At 41.7% G+C, this 8,714-nt stretch overlaps 1 protein-coding gene across 2 annotated transcripts in view; it reads right to left on the bottom strand.

Annotated features, from left to right (window-relative positions):
* Positions 1 to 1,181: 1,181 nt before the first annotated feature.
* The window catches only part of NUCKS1 (nuclear casein kinase and cyclin dependent kinase substrate 1), a 13,355-nt gene continuing 5,822 nt past the window's right edge, over positions 1,182 to 8,714 (bottom strand). The window contains exons 2-8 of one of the 2 annotated variants that reach the window (XM_015650904.1): positions 7,001 to 7,050; positions 5,885 to 5,990; positions 4,858 to 4,913; positions 4,425 to 4,577; positions 3,289 to 3,441; positions 2,478 to 2,627; positions 1,182 to 1,872 (exon numbers count right to left, since the gene is read on the bottom strand). In XM_015650904.1, coding sequence (XP_015506390.1) covers positions 1,673 to 1,872; positions 2,478 to 2,627; positions 3,289 to 3,441; positions 4,425 to 4,577; positions 4,858 to 4,913; positions 5,885 to 5,990; positions 7,001 to 7,050 — 868 coding nt within the window. In that variant the 3' untranslated portion in view covers positions 1,182 to 1,672. The remainder of the gene's footprint in view (positions 1,873 to 2,477; positions 2,628 to 3,288; positions 3,442 to 4,424; positions 4,578 to 4,857; positions 4,914 to 5,884; positions 5,991 to 7,000; positions 7,051 to 8,714) is intronic. The other variant, XM_015650905.1, reaches the window with a different exon arrangement.

Raw genomic sequence — 8,714 nt, 5'->3', positions numbered from 1 at the left:
CTGATCCCACAGATCCCACAGGCAGGAGGGAGCTGATCCCACAGATCCCAGAGGAAGGACAGGGAGGATGAGGAGCTGATCCCACAGATCTCACAGGCAGGAATGGGGAGCTGATCCCACAGATCCCACAAATGGGATGGGGAGCTGATCGAGCTGATCCCACTGATCCCACAGGCAGGATGAGGAGCTGATCCCACAGATCCCAGAGGAAGGATGGGGAGCTGATCCCACAGATCCCACAGGCAGGATGGGGAGCTGATCCCACAGGCAGGATGGGGAGGAGCTGATCCCACAGGCAGGAGGGAGCTGATCTCACAGATCCCAGAGCTGATCCCACAGAAAGGATGGGAAGCTGATCCCACTGATCCCACAGGCAGGATGGGGAGGAGCTGATCCCACAGATCCCAGAGGAAGGACAGGGAGGATGAGGAGCTGATCCCAGATCCCAGAGGAAGGACAGGGAGGAGCTGATCCCACAGAAAGGATGAGGAGCTGATCCCACAGAAAGGATGAGGAGCTGATCCCACAGATCCCAAGTGGGGCCAGGGATGAGGCCCCAGAGCTGCTCCGTGCCCGCTGTGTCCCCTCTGCCAGGGATCCCTGGAGCTCTGCTGAGAGCAGGGAGAGGGAAGAGAAACACTCCAGGCTGACCCACGGGATCTCAAGTGATCCCAGAGCACCACAGGAATCCTTTCCTCACCTCCACAACAGGACATCCCTCGCCCCAGAAGCTGAAGAATTTAAATTTTCCATTATTCATTGATTTGTTTGGGTTCTTTTTGCCTTGGAAAAATCTGTAATAAAAACAGTTTCCACCATACCCAAAGGAAAGCAGTTTTAAAAATGATTTTGCAATTCCTCTTCCCTGTTCTGCCCCTCTACAGAAGGAATAAAATAAGGGTGAATGGACATGGGAGGGCTGGAGGTTTAATATGTGAATTTATCTGGAATGGGCTGCAATTTGCCTACAGCAGAACAGTTTTCCATCCAGCAGAGACAAAAGATCTCCCATCCTGACTGGAGGGTCTTTTCTAAATCAAAGACACTGGAGCATCTCTTGATTGCTTTCCATGAAAAATGTGCCTGAACCCAAGAAACACAGGATTCCTCCCCATGTTCCATCCTCCTCCACTGGAATTAGATCAACTACATTTTATGCTGTGAGAGAACTCATCTCAAAGTCTATTAAAGCAGAGGTTTGTTATTTTTTTTTCTTTTCCATATATTCCAAATACAGGATAATAGTTTTAAACAGCTCTTACCAGCACTGGGAAAATCTATTCTACTTAAGGATTTGTAAGTATGGTTTCCACAGATCAGTCTCAAACCTTATTGCTTCACAACTGCAGTATCCCTTGAAAAAAAAAAAAATGAAATATTGAATGGTGTGTTAAATTTGTCTCAAATGGCTTTTCAGATTTGGCAGGGGAGGGAGAACGGAATGGCCAACAGAGAACATTGACTTCAAAATATTACTGTAGAAGGGTTTCCTCTTATTAAAAAAGGACACACTGTATTAAACAGCTGAAAGTAAAGACAGCATTCAAAGCCCATGAGTCAAGCCACAGCCAAAACCGTGTTCTACCCCTAAGTATTGTTTTCTTTTCCTTTTTCTTTTTTTTTTTTTCCTCTTTTTTTTTTTTAAACAAAGAATTTTCCTCAACTGCCATTTTTAATCTTCACCAGAGGGTGCTTCATCTTCAGACCCCTCATCCCCTGACTTTTCTGGTGGAGGGCTGGCTGATTTTTTCTTTTCTGGGGGACTTTCAGGCTCTTCATCCTCTTCTTTGGGGGATGGGGTCTTTTCTTTTGTTGCCTTGGAAGCTGTGGGGCGACCTGCCTTCCCTTTGCCTTTCACTGGGCTGGGGGTCACTGGAAAAAGAAAAACCTTGTAAAACTCAGCAGCAAAAAAAAAATCACAGTAAACGGGATTTGAAGTCATTCAGCAGCAGTTTGACCATACCCACGCTGTTTTTAGCACTCCCAATGAGCAAAGCTGAGGTGAAGAGCGAACTAATGAGATTTAAAAGCTGTTTAATTACAAGTCCTGGCTAATTGCTGGATGTGACATCATAAATGGACACAGCCCTTGTCAAGGCAGAACTCACATTGCTGTTATCATTTGAAACTCCCTGCAGAAATGCATCCAGTTCACCTTTGCTTCACATTTCCCCACCCTGACAACATCACAAAGTCCCAAACAAAGCCACAAATTGTTATTATTTGGTTGTGAGACACCAAGTCAGAATGCAGCACCTCAGCAGGGCAGGTTTTCAACACTATGATTTTACCATCAAGCCCTAAAGGAAGAATTAAATCCAGCTCATTATTCCATGCTGCTGCTTTAAATTGTGCCATTTTTTGGCCCTTCAACATTTTTGTGGATGTCTGTGAGCCCCCCAAGATTTTTCCCAAGCCTTCTGCAGCAAAAAGAAAACCTGGGTTTTAAACTGAGAAATTTCACTGCACAGACTCACCTGTAGCCTTTAGCCTGGGCTTGGGCATTTTCTTTTCTTTCCTCTCTGGCTTGGATTTCTTGGAGACCTTCTTATTTTTCTTTTTTGAACTGCCATAGTCACTGTCATCATCATCTTCCATGAGGAAGTCTTCATCACTTCCTGAATCTGCTGGAAGCGTAAGGAAATTCCAATTTTTGGGGGGAAAAAAAGAAAGAAAAAAGGAAGGAAAAGCTGAGATCTGCCAGTTAAATTTGGGACACAGACTCTGAGACCTTGTGGGCTTCCATTTATCTGCTGTGGTACAAAATCTGACTGGGTTTTTTTAAATCAGCAATGCCACAGGGACAGCAAGAAGCAGCAAAAAAAAGAAAGCATTGAGAACTTTGTAATTATCTTTTAGGGCTGCTTACAATGAAAATAGATCTTTGGGAAACACAGAGAGACTTCTTTGGGAAACACACAGACACATCTTTGGGAAACACAGAGACACATCTTTGGGAAACACACACACACACACATCCTTTGGAAAGCAGATTTTGGGGGAACAAAATTCTTCATCTGCAAGGAAAAGGCACCAAGATGAAGTTTCTTGTCTCATTCTGGATAAAAACTGCAGGAATCAGATCAACAGATCCATCCTTTTGTAAAGAGAAATTCTGTAGACACACACAAACCTTTGCTGCAAACGTGGAACACAAATTCCAGCTGTGAAAACCCAACTTGGGCAGACACACAGTAAAAATAAAATTACTGAGGAGCACAATTTATGTTCTGACTGTCCCAGCCAAAAAGCCAACTGTGTCCCTTTTTCCCAATCCCGTTTACTCACTCTCCTGGAACTGTGCCTCATCATCCTCTTGCTCTTCCTCCTCACTGCCCACATCATCCATCAGCATCTCCCGTTGTTTGGAGGCTGCTTTGGACGCCGCCTGCCGCTGCTGACGGACGTTTTTGTGATCTTCCTTCTCATCCTCGCTGTCCTCTGCAGCAAAATACCCCAAAGTGTGCTGAGTACATGTTGTAGTTGATAGCCTGAAATGTATTTTTTCTGATTTTTTAGTTGTGATTTCCACCCCCCAGCTTTTTCTTTCCCCTAACTGTTTACCTGGTGTCAAGTTCCCATGGTTATTGAAGTTTCTCTCCTCAGCCTCACGGTGAGAGGCCGGATGGAGTAAAGAGAGGACCCTGCTGGCATTTCCAGCTGCTTGAAGTTTCTTTAGCCCAGGAAAACATGGGGTTGAAAGAAGAGAGACCCTTCTTTCTAACACAGAAGTTTGTAACTCTATTTTCCTGTCCCAGAATGCCTGTGAGCTGTGGAAGCTGAGAGGGCATTCTTACCTTGCCTTCCCTTTCTTTCCCCCCTGTGCTGCCAGGAAACCAAGCCCCCCTCTCTCCCCCTCTGTGAAGAACACTCCTACATCTTTGTGGGCATTTGGAGAAGTTGGTGTCTGTTATCTCTTATCTTGGTGTGTGTAACCTTGATTTGTAGAAAGTTTGTAAGATGTACTAACTGAGAAAATAATTGGTTCTTTCTCTGATGTTCCCTCCCTCAGAGAAACCTTGTTAAAAGAGACCCCCCAGACCCCAAATCCTTTGTCTCTTGTCTCCCCTTCACAGAAATAAACTGTGGAATGCAAACCAGAGAGAGAGAGAGAGTCCCCCCCTGATTTCTTTACTCTCTATAGACTTGGATTCTTGAAGGAAATCAGTGAACCCCACAAACATCTGCTGGCTGGAAACCAGAGTGAAGAGAAAGCTCATCCCTGAGCCAGCCAGGCCACACTCCAGAAGACTGAGTCAAGTACAGAGCTCCTGCCTCGAGGCAGGGGTTAAAACATCAGGGTTTCAAACACTCACTGAGTTACAACAATTCAACTCCTTCCCTACTCACCCAACAAAGCTCCTCTGTTGTGTTTTTCACTGCAAAATAACCACTTTTTTTTTTTCCTCTCTTTATTTTTTTACCTGCAGGCCTTTTCCTGGATTTGGAGGCTGCTCTCTTGTTCTTGTCTGGTTTAGCCTTCTTGCCTTTTTTGCTTTTTTGGGAGCTCTCGTAGTCGCTGTCGGCTTTGCCATCGTCAGCTCCTACGTCATCATCCTCACTGCCAAAATCTTCATCTGCAAGGAAAAGGCACCAAGATGAAGTTTCTCATTTCATTCTGGATAAAAGCTGTAGGGATCACCAGATCTATCCACTTGTGAGGACAAATTTGATAGGACCATCACATTACACAAAAAAACCCCATTATCCCAAACCAGGGTGGGAAGTAACAGCAGCAGAGGCAGCATTTGACTCAAAATAAATCAGAATTATTTCTTTTCTGTCTCCAGTTCTACTCCTGCAACTCTCACAGGTGTGAGGAGACACAGTTTAAAGATCCACAATGCTATCAGTTACCTGCTGAGTGTGAATCATCTTTCTTAGTCTTCACATCTTTGTCTTCTGAATCCTCACTGCAAATGAGAGAGAGAGAGATAAAGTCTGAGTGTTTGTGTCAACTTTGATTTCAGTCACTCTCCTGTGCAAATTAACAGTTTTTAAAGAGCAAACTGATGTTTAGGCTGAGAATTTGCACTTTTCCTGGATGTACTTTCAGGATTACTCAGCTGTCTGTGGAGTTATCATGGTAGGGAAGATAATATTCACAACTCTGAATCACAGCTGAACTGAAACCAGGCAGGAAATAATCAGATTGAGGTGAACCAACCCACAGTCCACACATCTTCCATTTTAGTTACAATTCTGGTGGTTTATATGCAGCCTATAAATGAAATAAAGGTAGATTTTTAGACAGCACTTGTCTTTATGTCATTGTTTAGATTGCATTCTGTGCATGCTGCTCTTAACTGGCACATGCCTGGCCTAAGCTGTCCCAAATGATCTGCTAATTTGATTGATTTGGAAAATAAAAGACATTTTGGGGTGATAGAACAAGAACCAGCTGGCAGAACCTCCATCCCTGGAGCCGAAATCTGTCGTGAAAATAAAATAAATTATTTCCAAGGTCTCACAGCAATCATTTGGGGACTGCAAAACAGAAAATTTTCCTTTTCAGTAGGAAAATCAGCTCAGCTCCCAGACCAAGTTCTGTGTTTATGGATTACCCAGAAGGAGGAACAAAGAGCCACAGAACTCCCAAACCTGCCCTGTCCTCGCCCTGCCTCCCCTGAGCATGCAGCAGTTACCAATCCTCCAGCCTGATCACATTCCCTGCTATTCCAGCTGTTTCTGGAGCTGCTGGAATGATGGAGCTCTACTGACAAGTGTTTCTCACCTGATTTCTGTCTATTCCCAGCAGGAACAAAGCACCTCAGTGTCTCAGCCCAAGCTCGCTGGGATTCCAGCTGCAGGTGGAAAATGCTGCTCCCCACACACAGGACAAGGCTCTGGGAAATGTTCCCAAGAGATGAAAAGCTGATTTTACCTGTCCTCCTGAGAATTCTTCCCAGATCTCCTCTTGTTTTTGGCCTCTCGGGGAGACGAACGGATTTTCTTGGATGGGGGACCTGAATCTCTTCCATAATCGTCATCTGGATGGGACAAAATGGGATTGAATCCAACTCATTCCTCTCTCCTCAGCTACAACTCAAACTGATCATTTCACCCACAACAAAAAGAAAAACATCACAAAGCTTCAAAAAAAACTCTGGTGGAAGCCAAGTCCTGGTTTAAAACACTGATTTTACCTTTTTTTCTGCCATCAGCCCCATGAAAATGCTCTGTACATCACCCAGGAAAACACAAAAAACACAGAAAAGAGGACACAGGATCTCATTTTACATTTAAATATTATATAAACCTATTAAAAATTCACATCCATATGGATTTCTTCATGATTCTAACAGCACACACTATTTACTGTCCTGTGATGGGATAAGGAATGTCAGTAAATAGTTTACAGAACTCCTTACAACTCTTAGACAACACCTTATTTAATGAATAAAAGAATTCTAATTAAGAATTAGTCATATTTGTCTCATTTTAATTAACCCTAGCATTGTGTTCATCTTCTAACTCAAAACACATTTTCTGTTAATTCACACAGATTATATTTTTTTTAGCAATGTTCTGTTAATTCAGAGATTACATTTTTTCTAAAAGTGATCCACCAATATTTTGTTAATTCACACTGATTATGTTTTGGGTTTTTTTAACTGCAATTCCCTCCAAATGCCTGATAATGTGGGCTCAACTGGAGCCATAAAATAAATGGAAAACATCTTTTCTTGTGGAAAAAAGTGGCATCAAGGAGCCTCTGCCCAAGAAAATAACACAGAGCAAGGAAGGAATTGCTGCCAACAGCCTCAAGGCACTACAACAATACCAGCATTAAATAATAAGATTTCTATCACCATTGTTTGTTTAATACAAAACATATGAGAATTATTATATTTTCAAATACTTATTAACAGTTCAGGCTGTGAAGAACAGAAACTCCTTAGAATTGGAGCTGAAGATGTGATTAGAAGCAGAAAAATTAATATGCATGGCAATAATGAGCTGCTCCTGCCCAAGGAGAATAAGAATAAAAATCATTTACCAGCATCATCTGATTCCTGAAATTGGGAGTAATCAACCACCTTCCTGTTCCTGTTAAAAAGAAGAAAAAAAAATTAGGAATTCATCATTTCAGAGCTACAAAAGCTTCAAGGAATAAGAGGAGCCACATCCTTGCTTCCAGTGCTGGATTTGTAGCCCAAAAACATCCCAGGAAAAGTTTGATAATTCAAAGGCTGAATTAATTCATAATTCAGCCACCTCTGCAGTCAGTGTATATATATATATATATATATCTCATAAATATATATATAGCATAAATATATATATATATAAAAATATATATTTATTTTATATATATATATATAAAGCATAAACAGCATTTTGCTGAGGAGGTTTTACAACAATCTGGATTATACTCTCAGAATCTGAATGTTATTTTTGATAAATACACAAAGATTATGAATCAAACGTTTCTGAATTGCTCCTTTTGGAATTTCTGCTTCTCACAGCTCACCTTCTCCTCCAATTTTTATTTTCCCATATGATTCCTGTTTTTAAAGCATTTAAAATTTTCCCTGGGGTTTTCAGGAGCTTTCTGAACGAGTTACACTCATCTGGAAGTCAACAAAATCAAATTTGCTTCTTGAACTTACAGAAACCTCCAAAATGGAATTGTTGGGTATTTTATCAGCATCCTGTCAATCAAATCCCAATTGTTTTATTGACAAATTAACCTCCCTGTAAAACAGCAACCAGAGGGAATCAGGACAGGGAATAATTCAATTAAATTTCAGCTGATAATGCCTCAAACTCAGACTCCAAACATCTCCTGGAAGGACTGACAGGGGCTGGGAGGAGCTGGAATTAGAGATATTCCCACAAAACCTTTTTTTTTCCAATCTTTTTGGTCCAAAGCCAAGGATAAATCTGATTTTTGAGCTCAATTCCACAGCTGGAAAACTCCACCCAGCACATGGATCCTTCCTTCTCCTCCTTCCCCTCTCCTGCTCTCAGCACAATTCACACTGAGCTCCCCAAACTGAGCTGTATTAGCTGACAATTAATTAATTATCACTAATTAATTGTTGATAAACCTGGTCAATTCAAAGACACCCCAAAGCCATCACTGCTGATCCATCTGAAATCAAATTTAAGTTGCTCTCCTCTACAAGCACCTCTAATTGATGGCCCAAAGAAGGATGCAAAATTGGTTTATTTAACCCAAATCTCTAAAAGAAATTAAAAAAAAAACCCAAAAATTAAACCAAACCCTCAAAAAACACCCCAAAAAGGTTAAGATTTGTACAGGTTGAATCCCAGCCAAGCTTTGGAGCACATGTGAGTGGAACAAAGTACAACAGGACCTTGCACTGGTCACTCCCTCCCAGTCTGAACTGGGAAAATACCAGTTCAGGAACACAATTATTGGCAAATTTGGATTTACATTCCTATTCCAACAAGGAGCCTTCCTGAAGGTTGCATCCTGACCCATCTCATGAGTGAAAAATATGGATTTTATTCTGATAAGCATCAGAAGAGCAATTAAGTTATTAAATAAATCTGATTTCATGTATAAAGTATTGGGTTTTTTCTTGTGAAAGCATAAAGAGGGTGAAAAAAATAGAATTTCCACATATAAACAACACTTTTAGAATTCACTGAGCTATTAAACAAGATGGAAATGGCAGTTTTTCCACCTTGCTTCCTTCAGAGAGAGGTTAAATCAGGTTCTGGAAATGTGGCAGTGGCAGCTG

Source organism: Parus major, chromosome 26, assembly GCF_001522545.3.
Source record: "Parus major isolate Abel chromosome 26, Parus_major1.1, whole genome shotgun sequence".
In the NCBI taxonomy this organism is placed as follows: Eukaryota; Metazoa; Chordata; class Aves; order Passeriformes; family Paridae; genus Parus; species Parus major.
Note: the sequence above shows the minus strand (reverse complement) of the source record. Positions and strands in the feature narration are given on the sequence as shown.